This window comes from Scyliorhinus torazame, chromosome 2 (assembly GCF_047496885.1).
Source record: "Scyliorhinus torazame isolate Kashiwa2021f chromosome 2, sScyTor2.1, whole genome shotgun sequence".
Classification (NCBI taxonomy): Eukaryota; Metazoa; Chordata; class Chondrichthyes; order Carcharhiniformes; family Scyliorhinidae; genus Scyliorhinus; species Scyliorhinus torazame.
The window spans coordinates 99,642,564-99,666,694 of record NC_092708.1 but is presented as its reverse complement, the minus strand read 5'-3'; the positions used below and the strand labels follow the sequence as shown (position 1 = coordinate 99,666,694).

Here is a 24,131-nt window from a genome sequence, read left to right as displayed (position 1 = left end):
GACGATCACCTCTGGTGTTCTCTTCCCGGAATGGGTCAGTATCACATTCAGCAGCCGTCTGATGTTCGCGGTTAGCTGTCTACCCTTGATAAAGCCTGTCTGGTCCTCTGCGACCACTTTTGGTATGCAAGTCTCCTGTCTCTTGGCCAGGTCTTTCACAAAGTTAAAGTCCATTTGTAACTTTATCCTCTCCGCCAGAAGCTGTACGGTTGGGGCCTTGGAGTGTCTTCTGTCGACTTCCAGGATGGAGTCGATCAGTTGTTGCCTCGCCGCCAGTTGCCTCGCCGCCATCTCTTCTCTATCTTTACTTGACTTGTAGGCTATAATCTCTCCCCTAATCACTGCCTTCAGTGCCTCCCAGAACCTGGAAGGTAAGACTTCCCCATTCTGGTTGGTAGTAGTGTATTCGCCTACGGCCTCTGATGTTTTCTGGCAGAATACTTTATTGACCAAGCGGTCCATGTCCAACCTCCATGCGGGTTGGGCCCGTCTCCAGCCTCACATCCATGCAATGTGGGGCGTGATCGGAGATGATTATCGCGGAATATTCTGCTCTTACTATTTCTGGAAGCATCGACTTTCCCCACTGAAAAGAAGTCGATACGGGTGTATACCTTGTGTACTGGTGAGAAGAACGAGAATTCCTTCTCACCTGGATGCAGGAACCGCCATGGGTCCATTGCCCCCATCTGCTCCATGAACGTGTTAACTGATACATTTTATAAGGAAACATGAGACAAAATATAAAGGATGGAATTCTAAAGAGGATGCACGGACGTTGGGGTATTTGAGTGCAGATTGTGCTCATTGAAGGTGGCAGGGAATGCTGAGAAAGTGGTTAAAACAATATGGAATCCTGAGCTTTATAAATAAAGGCATAGAATATAAAAGCAAGTAAGTTATGATGATAACCCGATTATTATTTTTAAAAAATGAATTTAGAGTACCCAATTATTTTTTTTCCAATTAAGGGGCGATTTAGCGTGGCCAATCCACCTAGCCTGCACATTGTTTGGGTTGTGGGGGCGAAACCCACGCAAACACTGGGAGAATGTGCAAACTCACACGGACAGTGACCCAGAGCTGGGATCGAACCTGGGACCTCGGCGCCGTGAGGCAGCAGGGCTAACCCACTGCGCCACCGTGCTGCCCATGATAGCCCGATTATGACCTCAACTGGAGTATTGTGTGCAATTCTGGGCACCAGACTTTAGGACGCATGTGAAGGCTGTAGAGTGGGTTCAAAAATGATTCGTGAGGATGGTTCCAGGGTTGAAGAATTTGTTATGTTTAGTTTAGTGGATAGACTGGAGAAGCTGGAATTGTTCTTCCTCAAAGAGAAGATTGAGAAGAGATTTAAAACAGTTGCTCAAAATCATGAGGGGCCTAGATGAGAGAAAAACTGTTCCCATTGGCGGAAGGGGCGTAAAAAGGCAGACACAGTTTTCATGATTTGTAAAAGAAGTAACAGCGTCATGAGGAAAAAGCTTTTTATGCAATGGGCGGTTAGGATCTGGGATTCACTACCTGAAGGAGTAGTAGAGACTGTTTGAACTATGACTCTAAGGGAAATAGATTAAGCACCTGAAGTGAAATAATTTGCAGGGCTATGATTGAGGGTTGGGAGTGGGGCTGGCTATATTGCTCTTGCGAAGAGCCAACATGGACTTGACAGGCCATATTGCAGCCTCCTGTGCAGTAACCATTCTATGATTCAATCTTCTTTCAGGCAAAGGAACAACATGGCATGGGTATCTCAGTGGGACAGGACAGTCGGGATGTGTGGTGATATAGATTCTGTGTGTAGTCATGAATGGTAATTTCTAATTTTGTCCTGTCCTGCAGAAAAGAAGATCCCTGCAGATGACTATATTATTTTAGTAGATGGCTTAAATGAGGCTGAATTCCATAAACCTGATTATGGTGACACAATTGCTTCCTTTATCACTAAAATAATTTCCAAGTTTCCATCTTGGCTAAAGCTGGTTGTTACTGTAAGAACCAATCTACAGGTAAAGACATCAGTTTACATTTTGGTTGCACTGGCTGAAATTAGCATTTTATGCATTTTAAAATGAAAACCGCTGTATATTTTATTGTAATTAAATGTGTACTTTACACAAGGCATTAATTTTAATGGCACTAACTAGTCACATTGATATTTGCTGATACTGTTTTTCTTATGAGCTAGCATTTGTAGATTTGTCATAATTCATGTTATCAAAATAAAACATTTTGTTGGTTTGACAAATATCCCTATGAATTCCAGCAATGAAACAATTTATTCCTCATACTGTCCTGTCCAGTAGGATATTGCATTTCATGTTGACAGAATTGTAGAGAATACAAAGACATACTAATCTCAAATATTCAGAGACCCATTGCAACAACATAGATCCAACAATTGCAGCATTAATTTGCTGTAAAAAAAATTACACTGGTAAAGTTAACAAAATATTGAAACAGCAACCCTGTAATCTAACTAGGGACAACAATGAAGAGGAAACCTTTCCACATTGCATTGTGCTTTTTTTTTTACCATGAAAATGGATTTATTGGCTGATGGCCAGGTGGCTGGACACCAGAGCAATTAAAATAGTTGAATGTTTATTACATTTATTTGGCTGGTGAACTTTCCTTAATTGCACTTGTAGGCATTTTGTTGAAAGGATTTCAGTTGTTTATTGTTGTACAGCAAATTGATTGTAACAGTGTTGCTCAGGAATAGTTATCATTCAGTATGTGATCCTCATTAACAGAGCATGAGGTGATAGAATCAGCAGAAGCTGGCAAAGTGCCAAATCAGGTTCAGCCGTTGAAAGTTAAAATATGTTCTCATCACTTAAACATTGGTTATTTTTGTGTAAGTCTGTTTCTTCAGAACAAAGCAACACACTGTGGCAATAAATGGTGGGCGGGATTCTCCGACCCCCCGCCGGGTAGGAGAATCGCCTGGGGGGCAGCGTGAATCTCGCCCCACCGCTGGCTGCCGAATTCTCTGGCGCCGGGGTTTTGGCGGGGGCGGGAATCGTGCCGATCGGCGGCCGCTGGCAGCAGTAGTCGTCTGTCTCTCCTCCTCTCCCCCCCCCCCCCCCCCCCCCCCCCCAGTGATTCTCCGCCCCGCGATGGGCCGAGCGGCCGTCCGTTTTCGGCCGGTCCCGCAGGCGTAAATCAAACCAGGTACCGCCGGGACCTGGGTCTGCGGGCGGCCTGCAGAGTCCTCTGATCTGGCCCCTGGGAGTGCCCCCACGGTGGCCTGGCCCGCGATCGGGGCCCACCGATCTGTGGGCGGGCCTGTGCCGTGGGGGCACACTCTTTCCCTCCGTGCCGGCTGCTGTCAACCTCTGCCATGTCCGGCGTGGAGAAGAACCCACCTGTGTATGCACTAGGATGACGCCAGCACATGCTGGCGCTCCCGGGCATGAGCCGGCTGGCGGAGGCTCTTCGGCGCCAGTTGGCGCGGCACCAAGCCCTTCCGCGCCGGCTGGGTATTTATTTCTCATCAGTATGTCACAAGAGAAAATTGTGTTAATTTTTAACCTTATTTATATATGTATAAATCTGTAATAAAATATTGCTTCAGCATGCAATTCTTGCCAACATTTCCATTTTAGCATCTCGTGTGCATAGGGATAATTTAAAGGCTGTATGTAAAATTGACATATTGTAATTGTATCTTGCATCTCCTATATTCCCCATTCTTGTGAAGATGCTGCAGTACCGCCACTGGTTAGAGGATATAATTACAGTCTTGACAAGTTTGCGTTGACATTTCCATCATAATTGTGGACACTCAAAATACACAACAGCTATATCAGAATACAGATAAAATATTGAATTTCTGAATGGTCCACGTATATAATTAAACCTTCATGATGAAACGGCAGTCAACTCAGAATTACCTTAATTGTGTTTTCTTTTTTAGCAGTTACATTTTATGACCTTAAGATCTGGGGTGCCAAATTTTGAGGTGCTAGAGCTCTAAGAAAATGTTGGCCATATCATTTCTAAATCTACTATTACATTGTTTTCCTGTGTATTTAATTCCCCACATGTCAGTAAACCTATGCTTTTTAAGTGAAAAATATTAATGCTGGTAGGCATTTTATTTTGACCCTGTTGTGGTATTTTGAATCATTAGCCTGTAATATAGCTTTGTTACATATGCAACAATTTTGTTATTCAATTCAAGCCTATTAAAACATAAATTACAGAAACCTTTAATTTTGACTGGGGGATGGTATAGAGGGAACACTGTTTTTCATGAGTTATATTAATATAACCTAGACCTGGGTGTACAGGGCATGATTTCAAAAATTGAAGATGAGACGAGACTTGGAAGCACTGTGAACTTTGAGCATGGTGAGAGTGACAGGATATAGACAGGCTGGTGGAATGGGCAGACACATGACAGATGAAATTTAGTCTAGAGAAGTGCAAAGTGATACATTTTTTGTCAGAAGAATGAGGAGAGGGGACATAAAATAACGGGTACGATTCTAAAGGAAATGCAGGAGCAGAGGGACCGGAGTGTACCTGAGAGGGACCAGCCTCCCTGAACAGGAGCTGGAATGTGGCGACTAGGGGCTTTTCACAGTAACTTCATTGAAGCCTACTTGTGACAATAAGCGATTTTCATTTCATTATACGGGCGTAAATCATTGAAGGTGATAGGGCATGTTTTTAAAATAAATTTAGAGTACCCAGTTATTTATTTTTTTCGATTAAGGGGCAATTTAGTGTGGCCAATCCATTTAACCTGCACATCTTTGGGTTGTCAGGTTGAAACCCATGCAGACATGGGCAGAATGTGCAAACTCCGCACGGACAGTGACCCAGGGCCAGGATTCAAACCCGGGTCCTCAGTGCCGCAGTCCCAGCGCTAACCACTGCGCCACATGCCGCCCGAGTAATGGGGCATGTTGAGAAAGCTATTAATAAATTATACAGAATCCTAAGTTTTATAAATTGGGGCACAATACAAAAGCAAGCAAGTTATGAATCTTATCAAAAAACTGGTCTAGCCTCAATGACCTGAAAGTCACAGGGAAAGTGAAACAATTTCATTGAACTGTCATTCTTCTGTCATTAAGCAGTCCAGTAAATCATTTTTTAAACAAAACAAAACTCTTCCAATTAAATTTGCCCAGGAACTTCCTGAATTTGAAACACTGAAAAGTGGGGAGTGAAGTTCCCTCCTCGCCCCACCCCACCTCTGAAACCTCTTTGCCAATTTGGATGCTCGCAAAAGCTTGTTCTGGCCAATTCCAGAGTGCATGTAACTTTTGAACCAGAGTGTAAAATAGGTGAGGGAAAGTGTGCACGAAAATGTAAGGACACTAGTTTAAACATTTAGGTTAAGTAGCTGTATCATCCTCGTCTGGCCACCTTCAGGCCACATACAAATTGTTTTGTACTTGGCACTGCAGCCTATGTATATTTAAGTTTCCCTATTTGTTTAAAAACTTAAATCGCAGTCAAGTCTCCATATGCTGCTTATTTTGGATGATTATATATTCAAATTGTTGTAGCTTTCTCTCCCATTTGGATATTGCTCGATGTCTTTAAATTGCTTCTGCACAAAAGTGTGTTCCGTGACATCAGACAAGTGCAAAGGGATTTCTCGAAGCATGACACATCATGACGACATGGTACTGGGCACAGGAATTGTTTTCAATGTTGATGGTTGTTTGATTTCTATTAAACTTTGTAGTAATAATGACAATGGCTGAACTGTTTTGGTGTCCGGGGTGGGGGAGAGGAGAGAGAGAATGAGGAAGGGCTAGTCCAGTTTAGGTCAAAGGCTTTCTCTGCGTCCATTGACACAAATCACCTCCGGCACTGGTCCCCACCCCCCTGATAGGGGTCATAATTCTATAGAATAGAATTTATAGTGCTGAAAGAGCCATTCAGCCCATTGAGTCTGCACCGGCTCTCAGAAAGAGCACCCTACTTAAGTCCATATCTCCACCCTATCCCCATAACCCAGTAACCCCACCGTACCTTTTGGACAAGGGGCAATTTAGCATGGCTAATCCATCTAACCTGCACATCTTTGGATTGTGGGAGTAAACCGGAGCACCCGGAGGAAACTGGGGAGAAAGTGCAAATTCACACAGTCACCCGAGTCCGGAATTGAACCCAGGTCCCTGGAGCTGTGAGGTATTAGTGCTAGCCACTGTGCCAGCATGCCGTTTAGCAACCTCCTAATATTACTAGAAAGCTGCCTCCCATTCACAAGCCCTGTTTGCTCCTCTGAGACCATCTCAGGTACACATCCCTCCAACTTTCTCATCAATACCTTTCCCAGGAATTTATATATTTGTGTTCAATAGCGAGATGGCCCTATAGGACCTGCACTCCAGTGGATCTGTCCCCTTTTTTTGGATCAGCAAAATTAATGCCTGCGCCAGCGTAGCCGGCAGTTCCCACTTCACCACTTCACTGAACATACCCAGAAGGTGAGGGGCCAACGCCGTCATGAACAGCGTATAAAATTCCGCCGGGAAGCTGTCTGGCCACCGTGCCTTGCCCAACTGCATCGTGCCAATGCACTCCATCACCACCTTTAGCTCCCATTCCCCTCAGCTTGGCCCTATTCAGCCCCCCATAGAAGGCCTTAAAACCTCAGTTATCCTCTCCTGATCCGACCCCCCCCCCCATCCCACCTGCTGGATTTCCCTTGGCACTGTCTGTAACTGCAGCTGGTGGGCCAACATGTGGCTCGCCTTCTCCCCACGCCTTCTCTGGGGCAGCACGGTAGCATTGTGGATAGCACAGTTGCTTCACAGCTCCAGGGTCCCAGGTTCGATTCCGGCTGGGTCACTGTCTGTGCGGAGTCTGCACGTCCTCCCCGTGTGTGCGTGGGTTTCCTCCGGGTGCTCCGGTTTCCTCCCACAGTCCAAAGATGTGCAGGTTAGGTGGATTGGCCATGCTAAATTGCCCTTAGTGTCCAAAATTGCCCTTAGTGTTGGGTGGGGTTGCTGGGTTATGGGGATAGGGTGGAGGTGTTGACCTTGGGTAGGGTGCAGACTCGATGGGTCGAATGGCCTCCTTCCGCACTGTAAATTCTATGATAATTATGCTAATTCCATGCTCATGCTGCACCCTCCTGTGCCCGCTGCAGCTGGCCCACCGCTCCTCGTCATCAACCAGTCAAACCCCTCCTGAAGTCTCTTTCTTTCCGCTAGCAACTCCTTCCTGGGGGCCACAGAATACCTCCTATCCACCTGAACTATCTTGCCCAAATAATCAGCTGGTGAGAGTCCACTGAACAGCCTCTTCATGAATCTGGTGTCATCCTAATTAGGCGCATGTATACTCACCAATACCAACGGAGTCCCCACGAGCACCTCATTCATTATCACAAACCTCCGCCCTGGCCTCTGTAAACCCCATTTTCCTGTTCCGAACCCAGAGTGGAACACTTGCCCCACCCACCTCTTCCTCGATCTCATCTGATCTTTCACCCGGAGATGCGTCTCCTGCAGGAAAATCACTGTCAAACATTTCAAGTGTGCGAACACCTGGGACTGCGTAACCGACCCACAATTATCATTGGGGCTCCCCTCTGAATCGGGCCCACCCAGATGGCCCCCGCCCGTCTATACCCAAACTCCTCCTACATATCGGCCGTGTTGCCACCTCCCAGGCTAACCACTTTCATTTCCGTTCACTAGCATTTCATTCCAGCGTGGCAGCTTCCACCTGAAGGCCCTAACCCAAAGACCCAACTTCACGAACCTCTCTACCCATCCCTTCCATTCTCTCCTACACCCCCCTGTTGCTTCTCTCCAGCCCTCCTCCCTGGCCCCTACATCAGTACCACGCACCAACCCAATGCAAGAAACATCACCCCAAAATAGCCCCATACAGAACATCCTCGAGCCACCCCACTGCCCCACCTTGACTCACCACGACCCCTTGAACAAAGAACAAAGAAATGTACAGCACAGGAACAGGCCCTTCGGCCCTCCAAGCCCGTGCCGACCATGCTGCCCGACTAAACTACAATCTTCTACACTTCCTGGGTCCGTATCCTTCTATTCCCATCCTATTCATATATTTGTCAAGATGCCCCTTAAATGTCCCTATCGTCCCTGCTTCCACTACCTCCTCCGGTAGCGAGTTCCAGGCACCCACTACCCTCTGTGTAAAAAAACTTGCCTCGTACATCTACTCTAAACCTTGCCCCTCTCACCTTAAACCTATGCCCCCTAGTAATTGACCCCTCTACCCTGGGGAAAAGCCTCTGACTATCCACTCTGTCTATGCCCCTCATAATTTTGTATACCTCTATCAGGTCTCCCCTCAACCTCCTTCGTTCCAGTGAGAACAAACCGAGTTTATTCAATCGCTCCTCATAGCTAATGCCCTCCATCCCAGGCAACATTCTGGTAAATCTCTTCTGCACCCTCTCTAAAGCCTCCACATCCTTCTGGTAGTGTGGCGACCAGAATTGAACAGTATACTCCAAGTGTGGCCTAACTAAGGTTCTATACAGCTGCAACATGACTTGCCAATTCTTATACTCAATGCCCCGGCCAATGAAGGCAAGCATGCCGTATGCCTTCTTGACTACCTTCTCCACCTGTGTTGCCCCTTTCAATGACCTGTGGACCTGTACTCCTAGATCTCTTTGACTTTCAATACTCTTGAGGGTTCTACCATTCACTGTATATTCCCTACCTGCATTAGACCTTCCAAAATGCATTACCTCACATTTGTCCGGATTAAACTCCATCTGCCATCTCTCCGCCCAAGTCTCCAAACAATCTAAATCCTGCTGTATCCTCCGACAGTCCTCATCGCTATCCGCAATTCCACCAACCTTTGTGTCGTCTGCAAACTTACTAATCAGACCAGTTACATTTTCCTCCAAATCATTTATATATACTACAAAGAGCAAAGGTCCCAGCACTGATCCCTGTGGAACACCACTGGTCACAGCCCTCCAATTAGAAAAGCATCCCTCCATTGCTACTCTCTGCCTTCTATGGCCTAGCCAGTTCTGTATCCACCTTGCCAGCACACCCCTGATCCCGTGTGACTTCACCTTTTGTAATAGTCTACCATGAGGGACCTTGTCAAAGGCCTTACTGAAGTCCATATAGACAACATCTACTGCCCTACCTGCATCAATCATCTTAGTGACCTCCTCGAAAAACTCTATCAAGTTAGTGAGACACGACCTCCCCATCACAAAACCGTGCTGCCTCTCACTAATACGTCCATTTACTTCCAAATGGGAGTAGATCCTGTCTCGAAGAATTCTCTCCAGTAATTTCCCTACCACTGAAGTAAGGCTCACCGGCCTGTAGTTCCCGGGATTATCCTTGCTACCCTTCTTAAACAGAGGAACAACATTGGCTATTCTCCAGTCCTCCGGGACATCCCCTGAAGACAGCGAGGATCCAAAGATTTCTGTCAAGGCCTCAGCAATTTCCTCTCCAGCCTTGTGCACTGTACTGAGCATAAAAAAGTGCAATACAGTTAAACATAATATCCCCATCACCGAAGGGCCCCCCTCTGAAAGAAACAGCAATTTAACTTCAATCCAAAAATGGAGGGTGCACCCACCCCCATAACAACCTTTCCCAATCTGCAAACAAAAACATGACAAAATTTAACAGACAGAACTAATACTCACGCCCACCAACATATACCAGCAACGAAGGCAAATTAGCTCCTCCCTACATTGTCACACCCCTATCGGAATACATAATACCTGTTGTTCCTTAAAACATCAGTCAGGAGATGTTTATGTGAAGGCTAAAATTCAGCCTGGGAAGAGCTGACCTGCAGCATACCTCATCTGTTAGAACTGCTTTGTCTGGCTAAGAAACTAAAAATAATCAGACAACTCTGGCTCATTTTAGACTGTTAGTTTCCGGTTCGCACTATCTTTCAGCAGGTGACCAGTGCTGACTTATTTGTCAGAACAGACCCAGAGCAATCTATATCCGTCCCAATTAGGTACTAATTAAATGGACACAGCCATAAAAATTCACATATTTGAATAAATTATTTTGAGTCATTCCGTAAGCCAGAAGCTATTCTATAAATTTCTTATGAGCTGAAATTGATTAGAATAATGGGCTATATAGTATATTTTGATATTTAAAGCATCAAAATAATCCTCCAATTTTAAAAACAAAAATCTGTCTTCAAATGCATCAAACACCACTAATTTAAACTTCTTCATAATTTTTAAAATACTGCAGTAGAACAAGCTGCCAATTATAGAATGGTGAATAAACAAACTAAAATGGTGTGCAGAAATGCTTCTGCAATAATAAATGTTTGAATTTAGGTTTACAATGTTTACATCTTTTGTTCTGATTTCTGTTCCTTCGCACTAAAAAACCTTTGTTTCATATAGGAGATCACAAATCTACTTCCATTCGTCAAAATTTCTCTCGATGATTTTCCAGAGAACGAAGATATTAGCAGGGATCTGAATGCATACATCCATCACAGAATTAATAGTAGTGACGGAATACTCAATAATATCTTTTTGAGTGGAAAAACTGACACCATTACAGTGACCAAAGTCAGCAATCATCTCATCATGCGCAGCCAAGGATCTTATCTATATCTGAAGCTGACCTTGGATTTGTTTGAAAAGGGTCATTTGGTCATTAAGAGTGCAAGTTACAACGTCGTTCCAGTGTCTCTGTCTGAATTGTATCTGTTACAATGCAACATGAAGTTTCTAACACATACTTCCTTTGGAAAGGCTCTTCCTGTGTTGAATGTAGCCTTGGCATCCCTTCATCCACTGACAGATGAACAGATTTACCAAGCAATAAATGCTGGCTCTGTGAAGGGTGATTTGGAGTGGGAGGACTTCCAGCAGAGAATGGAGAGCCTTTCATGTTTTCTGATCAAACGAAGGGACAAAACACGAATGTTTTGCCATCCATCCTTTAGGGAGTGGCTTGTTTGGAGAGCAGATGGTGAAAATATTGACTTTCTTTGTGACCCAAGGTTGGTATATTTGAATTTTAAAGCAACTCTAATGTGCAGATTAATTTACAACTGAAGATTTATCATTTCAGACAAATCTGCCTGTCGTCTTAACTCCAGATTAGTGACCACTAATTCATAGTCATTCAGCAAAAATGAGATCTTAAAAAAAAAAAATTAAAGCTGCAGGGCATTATCACCAGAAAACAATGATTTCAATTATGTTGATGACACACAGTGCTACCTCACCACCATATCTCTCAATTTCTCCACTGATGCTAAACTATCAGACTCTGCCACAACTCGTATACCAAAATCCTCATTCATGCCTTTGTTACCTCCAGACTTGACTATTCCAGCTGGTTAGCCTGTGACATTCAACCTTACATAAACCTGAAGTCTTCCAAAATCCAGCAGTCTGTTCCTACTTCAGTGTCATTCACCCATCACCCCTGTGCTCACTGACTTGCATTGGCTCCTAATCAAGCAGCGCATCAATTTTAACATTTTCATCCTTATTTTCAAATGCTGCCATAGTCTTCTCCCACGTAGCCCTATAATCTCTTCAGCTCCACAATCCTCTGACATACCTGTACTTATTTAATTCTGGCCTCTTGAGCATTCCTAATTTTGATTGCTCCACCAGTGATGGCTGTGTCCTAGGTTGCCATGTCCCTATGTTCTGGAATTCCCTCCCTAATTAAACCTATCTTTTTTTCATTTAAGATGCTCTTTAAAACCTACGTCTTTGACCCAATGTTTGGTTAGTTGACTTAATGCCTTATTGTTTTTGCTTTTGATGCTCAAGCGAAGCATATTTTATTATGTTAAAGGCACTCTATAAATATAAGGTTCATGTTATACGGAAAACCATGCTCCTTCATCCCAGACTTTATAGAATCATAGAATCTTATAGCACAGAAGGAGGACATTTAGCCCATCTCGTCTGCGCCGGCACCCGAAAGAGCTACTTAGCTAGTTCAACTCCCGAGCCCTATCTCCATAGCCCTCTAAATTAATCAGTTTCAAATATTATATCCAGCTCTTTTGAAACCTCCCATGGAATCAGCCTCCACCACTCTCCATGGCAGCGCATTCCAAATCCTAACAACTGTGTAAAGAAGTTTCTCATCTCACTCCTAGCTTTCTTGCTGACCATCTTGAAATTGTGACCCCCCTAGTCACTGACTTACCAATTAGTGGAAACAGATATCTTCTTTACCCTCTCAAATTTGTTCACAATTTTGAATACCTCAATGAGGTCACCTCTTAAATCTTTTCTGCTCTCAGGAGAACACACCCAATTTCTCTAATCTTTTCCTGTATTTAAAATGCCTCATTCCTTGTATCATTCTAATAATTCTCCTCTGCACTCTCTTTAGAGCTTTAACATAATAATAATTTTATTGTCACAAGTAGGCTTTCATTACATTGCAATGAAGTTACTGTGAAAAGCCACATTCCAGCGCCTGTTCGGGTACACAGAGGGAGAATTCAGAATGTCCAAATTACCTAACAGCACTTCTTTCAGGACTTGTGGGAGGAAACCGGAGCACCGGAGGAAATCCACGCAGACACAGGAAGAATGTGCAGACTCCACACAGACCCAAGCCGGGAATCGAACCTGGGACCCTGGAGCTGTGAAGCAACAGTGCTACCCACTGTGCTACCCAGAACTGAACACTATTCCAAATGTGGTCTGACCAATGATTTGGAGGGGTGTATCATCTCTTCCTTGCTTTTATAAACCCAAGGATCCTATAAGCCGCCTTAATAACTGTTTCAACTTACCTGGTCACCTTCTGAGAATTATGCACTTGAATCCCGATGTCTCTCTGCTCCTGTACTCACTTCAAAGTTGTACCATGGAGCCTATGTTGTCTCCCCATGTTTCTTCTTCCAAAATGCATTGCCTCACATTTCTCTGCAGTGAAATTCATATGTCGGGTGTCTGCCCATTTGGCCAACTTGTCAATGTCTCTCTGAAGTCGCTCAGCGTCATCCTCACAATTCATTATTCCCCCTAGCTTAGTATCGTCTGCAAATTTGGAGATTTTGTCCTCAACACCCACATCTAAATAGTTTATATAAATCAGAAAAAGCATGGGTCCCAATACTGGGCCCTTGGGAGCATCACTCAACTCGTCTCCAGTCTGAGAAATGCCCATCTTTACCTACCCGTTTTCCTATCTCTTAGCCAACCTATAATCCATGCTGCCAAGGATCCATCAATCCCAAACATTTCTGATTTGCTAACCAACCTGCCATGTGGCATGGTATCAAATGCTTTCTGAAAGCCCAAATATACAACTCCTACAGCACTACCCTCATCTACTCACTTCAGGCTAACATATACGAAAATAAGGTTTTTTGATTGCTGAAAATAAGCAATGTTAAAAACTTTTGGTGAATCACACATGTCTTGCTATATTAGTTAACCCAAAACAAAATTAGCAAATGAGAAACCACAATTAGCGACTTCAGTAATGTTAGGGAACTTGAACCACTGGGTCCATGATACTGTAGATACTAGAAATCTGAAATAAAAATGTAAAATGGTAGAAATACTCAGCAGATTGGGCAGTATCCATAGAGGGAGAGAAGCATTTAACATTCCCGATCTTTTGTCAGATCGCTTGATACCTGAAATTCCCGCTTTAAAGTCTACAGGTGTTTTTTGGATTCTCTGAACCCAAGTACTGCTCCCAGACCCTCTTTCTCATGAATAAATCTAAAACTCAGCACTTGCAGAATCAAAGTGACCTCTCTTCCCGCACCTGAAACATGTCAGACCACTGCCCCCAGTACCTATCTCTGGGACCCCCCTAGATCAGCCATAAACTGTGGGCAGGATTTTCTGATGCAGACTGGTGTGTGCGTGCGTGCAGACTGATCAAGATGAATAATTACATTAAAATTATTGTTTCATGGAAGTTTTGTTTCCCACTCAATGTAAAGAGCAAGTAGTGAATAAATGGAGCAAAATATGTGAAGGACTCCATCCTTAAGGAAGACGCTTGTATATCTGGGGCGGGATTCTCTGTTAGCTGACGGCGAAATCGTGAAAAACGATTGGGTGGAGAATGGGTTCCGACGGCAAAATCGCAGCGATGCCGATTTGACGGCAAATCGCATTCTCCGTCACTTGACAGTGACATCAATACGGTTTGGAACTCTCTTACAGTAAAACACCGTGCGCATATCATTAGCGGACTTGACCCAGTATTCTACTTTGCCTCCGCGATTCTCCGCCTCAAATGGGCCGAGTTACCGACGGCACGGCTCACTTTGTGCTTTTTTAAAAACGTGAAACCGGCGTCGTGGCTGCTGAAGGAGAGCGGGGGGGTGGGTACGGAAAGTGTCCAACATCACCATAGTTTGCTGATAGTTGTTCTGCTGGCCAGGGGCTTCTGCCAGTGCTGGGTGGAGTAGTGGGATGTGGCCAGGTAGTGGGCTGTGGGGTCAGGGTGGACGGGCATAGAACAAGATTGCCGCAGCTGGAAATGCAGCCGTGCAGCTGCAAACACCGCTGATAGCTCACTGTGAACTTGGGCCTTGGGTCATATAGGTGTCCCCTGCAGGCCACCCCCCAGGTGACCCATCAGCTGTATGGGCACACTCCAGCACAACCAGTGCCATCTTGTTGGCTGGGATGAATGAATGTGGGGATTGTAATGTGTATATGTGGCTGCAGGTTGTCAGCCACCCGAGTGTCAATCACAGACCTGTCGAATCCCACACCATTTTTCATTGGAATCGATTGTGTTCCATGTGGCACTGGTGCTAGCCCCTCCACAGTCGCTGAATTGATCGAGGTTCAGTGCTAGTTTTGCTGTTATGAAAGCCCGTTAATCCTGCTGCGGCGTCAACACTTAGTCTCGGGAACGGAGAATCCAGCCCCTGATCTTTTATAAATTTGCACGTGTATATCTTAGCATGTTGTGCATGTAAAGGTGTTACCCTACACCCTGCGTATTTGTGTTTCTACATTTTCAATATATTTTTTTAATACATAAACTCTAATTCAAGATCATCTCTGACTTTGCTGAACTATGTTGGTGATTTTGCCATCATTGGGAGTGGGGATCTGGGAGTATTAGGAAACCAAACTGAGTTTGTGAACCCTAAGGTGGAACACCAGAACCTGGGAGTAAAGAGTGAAATCCTAGTCCTTGGGGGCCCAATGAAGAAAGGAATGGGAGTTGAGGGGTAGTGTTGGATGGTTTGCTGAGATGTAATAGGATTGAGGAGACGGGCCTAGCAGTGTTGTGGGAGACTGTGCTCAGGCGAATTGTGACATAAGCTGTCCTTTCCCCTTTTTGGTATACCAGGTGCTCCACTTGTTAGCCCTAAAGCTATTGCTTTGGGTCATCAGGCAAGCCCACCTATTGCTTTCACTGGCTTGCACCTTAAAGCACTTGGGACACAATTAATGAGTTTATGAAAAATGGCTTAATTAGCATCAATATCTATTGAGAAACAAACCATAGTTCCAATGATTTTTTAAATCCGGTATTGACATTAAATAGACAACCTTCATGCTACAAATATAATTCAGAAATATCTTTTCCCCCTGAATTTGCAACCAAAATGGTGAAAGGATGATTGGCATGGTAAAAATCCAATCAGGAGAAACCTCCAGCTAAAGAAACCTCCAGCTAAGGTTAAATCTCTTTTTTTGGGGGGGAAAATAGCGAACCTTGCTATTTTCTTCAATATTTTGAAACTGAAATGTTCATGAAACCATGGTATTGTTTATGTCCTACTGAAGTATCCTGCAACATTGTATCTTAAAAATTATGTTCCCACCATACTATTTTTTTCAATAGAAAATATTTAATTGAAGCATTTGTAATTTTCATAATTTAACGTGTTGACATTTCTAAAATAACCATGCGGGTCAACGCACAAAATACCCCCTAAAAGAACAACAAACAATAAAGTCCCCCATTTCTCCCGCCCTGTCCCCAGTTTACCTGTATACTAGGCTCCCTGTCCTTATTTAGCATTACCCTGTCTCCTGTTCCCCCGCCCCCCCCCCCCCCCTCTCCCCAACCTTTTCCCCCTTACGCTGATGTTCAATTTTTGTTGAAGAAATCGATGAACGGCTGCCAACTCCAGGCGAATCCCTGTGTTGATCTTCTCAGAGCGAACTTGATTTTCTCCAGACTGTGAAACCCTACCATATCGCTGACCCACACTCTTGACTTCGGGGGCTCAGAGTCCCTCCATCTCAGCAAGATCCGTCTCCAGGCCACCAGGGAGGAGAAGGCCAGGGTATCGGCCTCCCTCCTCCGCACCATTCTATCTTAGCCTCTCCAATTCAGTATTTTACGTCCTTAGCAAAGACAACCACAGTGACTACATAGATATTATATTGTCCGACATAGAATAGAATATGCTCGACTGGCAGTATTTCAAGATCAGTTATTAAATGTTATAGCATTACTTAATGGTCAATTACAACTCTGCCTTCTTGATTCCTGTTCTCTCTCAGGAGTGGGCACTCCCTTATGGCATTCATGTTCTCTCGCCAAGAAGGAAAACTAAACCGACAACAGACCGTAGAATTCGGCCATCACATATTGAAAGCGCATATTTTCAAGGTAATGCAGATCCGATTAAATCATCTTCTGAAAAGAAAAGCAAAAGCTTTTATATCATCTTTATTAGTATCACAAGAAGGCTTACATTTACACTGCAATGAAGAGTAGTGAGGCCGTGGAATGCCCTACCTGTAACAGTAGTGAACTCGCCAACATTGAGGGCATTTAAAAGTTTATTGGATAAACATATGGATGATAATGGCATAGTGTAGGTTAGATGGCTTTTGTTTCGGTGCAACATCATGGGCCTGTACTGCGCTGTATCGTTCTATGTTCTATGTTACTGTGAAAATCCCCTAGTCGCCACATTCCAGCGCCTGTTTGGGTACACAGAGGGAGAATTCAGAATGTCCAGTTCACCTAACAAGCACGTCTTTCGGGACTTTGTGGGAGGAAACCCACGCAGACACAGAGAACGTGCAGACTCCGCCCAGACAGTGACCCAAGCCGGGAATCGAACCCGGGTCCCTGGCGCTGTGAAGCAACAGTGTTAACCACTGTGCTACAGTGCCGCCCCGTATAATGTATAGTCTTTGGTGTAGAGATGTTGCATTATATACCAGATGCATATTTAAGTTTCACAAAAACCATAACCTTTAGTTATTTTAACTGTGGATTGGTGTGTGCCAGCGCAATAATTACTCAGAATTAGAAGTGGTTTTAATTCTTCTAACCTTTTCTGGGTGACTATTGATGTAACCAAGTTGGAACTGCAGTATCATGTGGTTACATGCCATTATAATTTTATAATGGAAAGGTGCTTGGCAGAACAAGGGTAAGTGTGTGACTGGAGAAGGATGCCCCCACCCCCCTTCTCTCCTCTTTCCTCTTCCCCCCCCCCCCCCCCCCTCAAAGATATGATATATATAGAATCATACGGTAATACTGAGAACACTCCCTAGGAGAAGCTTGCATGGAGATGCAACACCATGCATGACATTAACTGGGATCTTTAAATAGTTAAAGATTAATGTTTAAACATACAAGTCTCAAGATTTAATGGTTCTATACACTAATTGTGTTTCACAAAAATATCCTAACCTCCACAAACTTAATTTCTCATGCTTACATCCACCTTTTCCGTCTATGCAGACAGAATTTTCTTGACCTAAGTTGAAACCACAACAGGAGTGGGTTGGTTCAAAACAGACAAAACAGGACTTTCTCATAATATTTAAATGTTAACTAGGATGTTTAAGGACTTAGAAAATTAATATGTAATGGGATTTCAATTTGAAATGTAATAATCCATGCTTTTAACTTATTTGTAGGGCCAAAGCAAAAGGACGGGAATCGCATCTAGTATCCTTCAAGCTCTATGGATAAGTTATGGCAGTGATGGATTGTCTGCTGCCCTCACATCCTTACGAAATCTTTATACTCCCAATGTGAAGGTAAGAGGATATAGATAAAGCGCCAGCCCGCACCTCCCCATTTTTTGGCTCTCGCCCGCCCCAGCAGTTATCAGCCTTTCTCTGCGTGTTTCACGCTGGCTGCTCGTTAATTGGTCAACCAGCGCAAAATCATGTTTTGGGGCTCTTTGTGGCTGGAAACTCATTTCGAGCCCACTTCCGGGCCTCTCCATACTTACGAAATAAAAGAAGACTTGTATGCTCATTACACCCAAGTATCCCTTTTATACATTTCAAGACATTGAGGATTTGTTCACTTCTCCCTTTTGGAATACAGTAAGTATGCTCTCGGGCATTCAATTTAATTCCTCCTCAGAGGTCTTTGTTTTCACCTTCTATTAGCTTGTGGCTAAGTGATCCTCAAATTTTCTTCAAATACCCATGATTGTGGATTCTTCACCTCAATCTAAGGCTTTGCTACATTTAGTGATTTTTACAACCAGGAACACCCTGGAGCTTCCATGTTCCTTGATATGGTTTTGGACTGACACTGTTGGCAGGTTCTTCTCATTGCCTTCTCCAAGGTAGCTACTTGCTTTAACTGAGGATTGCTAAGGATATCTTATTCTAGCTCCAAACCAGGCAAATCTTCCAGCCTTTGTTTCCCTCATGAGCTCTTGTCTCCAAAATGAACTGTTGCTGCCTGCTTCTGTGCATGTAAACACATGAATAAACAAAGGAACATTGCTAACCATGGCAGCCAATCTTCATGGCATACATGGGATGTTGTTACCAAGCCAAAAGTCTTTTACCTTCAAAACCAAACCTTTTGATTCTGGGACCTATATGAATAATTAATACTGTATCTCTAAAGAGTTAATGACCCTCTCCTCTGGCCATGCTGGTTCAACCATCTTTGATTTGGGAACTACATGAACAATCCAAATGCCTTATTGACGTAACTTGTAGACCTCTTGCCCCAACCAAAATCTCAAAGGTGGGACACCAATTGTTTAGGTTTTATAATTTTTTAATCCTAACCTCATTTACTCAGGTCTGTATATCTGTTCTTCAATCAAATCTTTCCATTAAACTACATTTAACTCTTAATTTCTAATACTAAAAGTTTGGTTCTAAAACACATGAATTGCAGAATTAAGATATTCACAATGCTGCACCGATGCCATTGAAAATTGTATTTCTGTTGAAAGCTAAAAAGTATCCAGTTGTAGCACAAGCCTTTGAGGTCAACCTTGGTGAATGAAGATTTAGTTGAGGAATTTAATCACTTTATTGTGAAATATGTAATTTTTTTCATGGCTTTATTTTGTTTTAGTGCAATAGTTTGAATAATTGTTAATAAAAATGAATTGCTGAGGGGAAAAAATGGCAGCCCAGTTTGATTTGGCATGTTCATCAATTTAAAAAGCTATAAAATGTTGACGTGTTCAGATAGCGGTTTGTCATAAATGTTGACATATGTATTTCAATTAGAATGTTAAATCTTGATATAAGAGTGCAAAGAAAGTAAGGTTCTTGGACAGAAATACACATATTACCGTATGTAGATTGGAGCTTATATCCACAATAATTAAGATAGATTAATTTGATGGGAAGCTAGATAAGTACATGACGTAAAAAAGACATCGTAGATTTTGTTGTTAGGATTAGGTGGGGGAAATTGGGAGGTGGCTTGTGTGGAGCAAAATTCAATTGGACCTTTTCCAGTACCATATGTTCTCAATGCATCTTGCACAGCCCAAAGCTATTAAAGCCAAATAATTCATTTTGGAATGTGGTTTCTGCTATTTTGGAGACAAATGAGCATCAGTGAGATGCCAGAACACTGGGAGAATTTTCCGTTTTTAGATACAATCTTTTATGTTCACACTAATGGGTAGAATGGGGCCTTGGTTTAACAACTCATCAAAAAACCTCTGACAATGCCCTGTCAGAATTCAGAAGACTATTGATTACCATAAAATCATAGAATGTATAGTGCAGAAGGAGGCCATTCGGGCCATCGAGTCTGCACCAGCCCCAGGAAAGAGCACCCCACCCAAGCCCACACCTCCACCCCACCCCGTAACCCAGTAACCCCACCTAACCTTTTTGGATACGAAGGGCAATCTAGCATGGCCAATCCACCTAACCTGCACATCTTTGGACTGTGGGAGGAAGCAGGAGCACCCGGAGGAAACCACGTTGTCACGGGGAGAATGTGCAGGGTCCGCACAGACAATGGCCCAAGCCAGAAATCGAACCTGGGACCCTGGAGCTGTGAAGCAACAGTGCTAACCGCTGTAATACCATGCTGCCCATTAGCCATAATCCATGCTGGCTGAGTTCAATTAAATGGTGATATGGTTAATTTGCTACGGGTGCATTCTAGTTTGTATCTGCCAAAGCGCGATCAGTATAAAGAGTTCAATTTCATAACTAAATTTGTAAGAAAGTGGAGTGATGCCACAGGCAAAAATAAGACCGCTCTTGTGTAGTTTTTCTTGTATATTGAAATGTATTGTTAACAAAATTGTCCCATTGCTGATGTTGTTCCATTGCACTTTGTAATCAAGGTGTCCCAGACCAGTTTTGGAGATCTTCCAGCAATATTCCAGATCTGTTTTCTTTGTGTTTGGGATGTAAAATTAATCCCACTGGAATAACTAAATGCAGGATATGTGAGGCAGATATTGGAATAATATTCTACTTCTGTAACAAATTGTAGGTAAGTCGATTGTTGATTTTGGGAGGAGCCAGCGTGAACTACAGAACTGAGGCCTTGAACAATGCACCCATCCTATGTGTTCAGTCACATCTTGGTCATCAGGAAATGGTAAATCTGCTGCTTGAATTTGGAGCTGAAGTTGACCATATTTCTGAAAGTGGCATGACCCCTTTCTGTCATGCTGCAGCTGCAGGATACCTTAATATTACAACTCTTCTGTGCAAGAAAGGAGCAAAGGTAAGTGATTTTATTTGAGATTCATAAAATAGACTTGTGTATTTGAGTACTAAAAATCTTTTCCAAGATTTGTATGTATATCATTTAGTTTCATTGGTGAGTTTCTGCAGTAGGTTACTTTTTCGAAACCATCAGAAAATACAGTATTTGAGGAACCAAGTGATATGCAGTCGAAATCTAAAATTGCCAAAGTCAAACAGAACAATATATTGTGCCTGGTGACTACAAGTTTGGATTGTAATGTTATTGAAGCACCTTTCAAATTGGTTCCTGTTTTATTGAAACACTTGTCAACAGGATTTCTACAGTCAACAAAGGAATGACCAGCTATTGCTGGTGGTGAGAAAGGAATGTTCTTTAGGGCACTGGGAAGAATTCCTGTTGAAATTCAAGGAATTTTTTTAATCCAATAAAGTGGCAAATGTGGCATTCTGCCAATACTTCATGGAAGTGCCAGTATAGATTACATGGTGAGTCAAAATTAGACGTGACAGGACAACTGTCTGATTGGGTGAGTGCTCCTGACCGAACCAAATTAAGGTAACTATTTTTGCCTTGTATTCCTTTGCAAGAGGCATTCTATGAGCCGTGGTTTTAAACAAGCAGCTCCCTCGCAGAGAGTGAATTCAAAGAATAGGGGCAGTCATGTTTTGACCTCTCTGTAAGCTAAATTCTCTATGATTGCATTTACCTTTCAGTGGGGTTCCCAGCTGAAGTCCAGGAATTAGCTTGTAGTTTTCTGCGTTCATGTGGCTAATTAAAAAACAATTACTGTTTCGAAGTGCATGTTTGTGTGCATATATGCATACATGTATATATTATCTCAGGAGGTCAAAGAAAATGTCACAAAGACACTCTTGAGGCTGTCGTTGAAGAGCGGCAGCATTGCCGTTAATGACTGGAAGGAGTTTGCTGCCAATTATTGAAAATGGCGACAGCTTGTCCTCGTCATGCTTCGAGTCCAAACACCTCAATAATGAGGCAGAGAAAGAAAAGGAAGCCAGTACTGCACTCTGGATCCCACTGCCTCATTGAATGTACTGTCCCATGTGTCCAAAGACCTGTGGGTCACGAATTGTCCTGTTCTGTCACATGATGACCCATGGCAGAATGTTGCAACCCTGAGTAGACATCATCCTTGAAACAAGGGACAGCTGATGATGATGATGGGCTTTTAAAAATATTAATAATGGTCTGAATTATGCACTCATTTATGTGCAAATCATCCAGCAACTTGTGGAGAGGAAGGAAGTGCTGTGAATAAAACGATTTGTTACATTCACCATTAGTTTTGTAGAAATGGCATCTCACCATTAACTACCTCATGAGCTTCATGAAGCTGCATAACTTCCAGATCAACTGCCCATTAAACTTGTCACAGAAATTTGTCTCCTCCATCCTATTCTGTTTATTTCTCAGTCCTTAAATATCTACTAAATTCTGGCCCATTGTTATATAGTACAATTATCAAAGAGGCCAATCAGCTATTTATACCTGTCACCTCTTTGAAACAGCTGTCCAATTATTCCCATTCACCCGCTCTTTCCTCGTAGCCCTGAAAATATTTGCTTTTCACATATATCCAGTTCAAAAGTCACTATTGAGTCTCCTTCCACAAACTTTTCAGTCAGTTAATTGCTGATGTGACAATTTGCAACATAAAATATTTATCACCTACCCTATGATTTATACGGTTGAGATTGCACATCTCCTGTGTGATAGTGTACAACTCATGTTAGTGGGGACCTAATGTGGGCAGTGTTAGTGTGGGCAGCACGGTAGCACAGTGGTTAGTACAGTTGCTTCACAGCGCCAGGGTCCCAGGTTCGATTCCCGGCTAGGGTCACTGTCTGTGCAGAGTCTGCATGTTCTCCCCGTGTGTGCGTGGGTTTCCTCCGGGTGCTCCAGTTTCCTCCCACAGTCCAAAGATGTGTGGGTTAGGTGGATTGGCCATGCTAAATTGCCCTTAGTGTCCAAAAAGGTTAGGTGGGGTTACTGAGTAACGGGGATCGGGTGGAGGCATGGGCTTAAGTGGGCTGCTCTTTCAAAGGGCTGGTGCAGACTCCTTCTGCACTGTACATTCTATGATTCTAAGTAGTCTAGCTATTGAGACTGGATCAGTTGAAAATGTTAAAACTCTGATATTTTTATTAGGTAAGGATATTTAGGGATATAGAGTTTAGGCTGGTAAATGGAGTTAAGATATAGATTATTAATTTGTTTGTGGGATATGGGTTTTGCTGGCAAGGCTGACATTTATTACCCTGAGAGGATGGTGGTCTCCCTCCTAAGCAGTTGAAGTTTGTGATTTTTGTAAACCCACTGGTTAGGAAGTTCTACGGTTTTGACATTGAAGAACCAGAGATATAGTTCCAAGTCAGAATTGTGTGACTTGGAGGGGAACTTGCAGGTGAAAGTGTATGCCTGCAGCTCTTGTCCTTCTAGGTGGCAAAAGTCACCAGTTTGGAAGATGCTGTTGAAGGAGCCTTTGTGAGTTGCTACATTGTATTTTTCATAGATCATAGAATTTACAGTGCAGAAGGAGGCCATTCGTCACATCGAGTCTGCAGCGTCCCTTGTAAAGAGCATCCTACTTAAGCCCACACCGCCACTCTATCCCAGTAACCCCACTTTACTTTTTTGTACACTAAGGGCAATTTAGACTGGCCAATCCACCTAACCTGCATATCTTTGGACTGTGGGAGGAAACACAAGCACCCGGAGGAAACCCCCGCAGAGATGGGAGAACATGCAGACACCGCACAGACAGTGACCAAAGCCGGGAATTGAACCTGGAGCTATGAAGCAACAGTGCTAACCACTGTGCTACCATACCTGGAAGTAGCCATTTTGTAGATAAGTACACTGTAGTTTTGGCACGCTGGTGCTGGAGGAAGTAAATTCCTAGGGTAGCGGATAGCGTGCCAGTCAAGTGCCCTGGATGCTGTCGAGCTGATTGACAGTGTCTTAGAGCTGCATTCACCTAGGTCTGACACCTTGGACCCAGAAGCCGCACAGTAAAGAAAGTAGGTAATCTTTTATAAAAGATATCTGGAATCTATAATTATCTTTAAGATGTTTGAAAAGGACTTTGCATCAATTGTAAAGGGCTCTATTGTAATTTTCTTGGATGATGATAAACATGTGACCTGGTGAGCCCTGACCTGGAAGCAGTACCAATGAACAAAGAACACAAAGAAAGTACAGCACAGGAACAGCCTGTCGGCCTCCAAGCCTGTG

General features: G+C 43.4%; 1 protein-coding gene across 4 annotated transcripts in view; it reads left to right on the top strand.

Annotated features, from left to right (window-relative positions):
* tanc1a (tetratricopeptide repeat, ankyrin repeat and coiled-coil containing 1a) overlaps positions 1–24,131 on the top strand; it is a 271,496-nt gene that overhangs the window by 190,655 nt on the left and 56,710 nt on the right. For all 4 annotated transcript variants that reach the window (XM_072474765.1, XM_072474748.1, XM_072474757.1 and 1 more), the window contains 5 exons: positions 1,846–2,012; positions 10,382–10,989; positions 16,466–16,574; positions 17,846–17,968; positions 20,655–20,891. In XM_072474765.1, the coding sequence (XP_072330866.1) occupies positions 1,846–2,012; positions 10,382–10,989; positions 16,466–16,574; positions 17,846–17,968; positions 20,655–20,891 (1,244 nt within the window). The remainder of the gene's footprint in view (positions 1–1,845; positions 2,013–10,381; positions 10,990–16,465; positions 16,575–17,845; positions 17,969–20,654; positions 20,892–24,131) is intronic.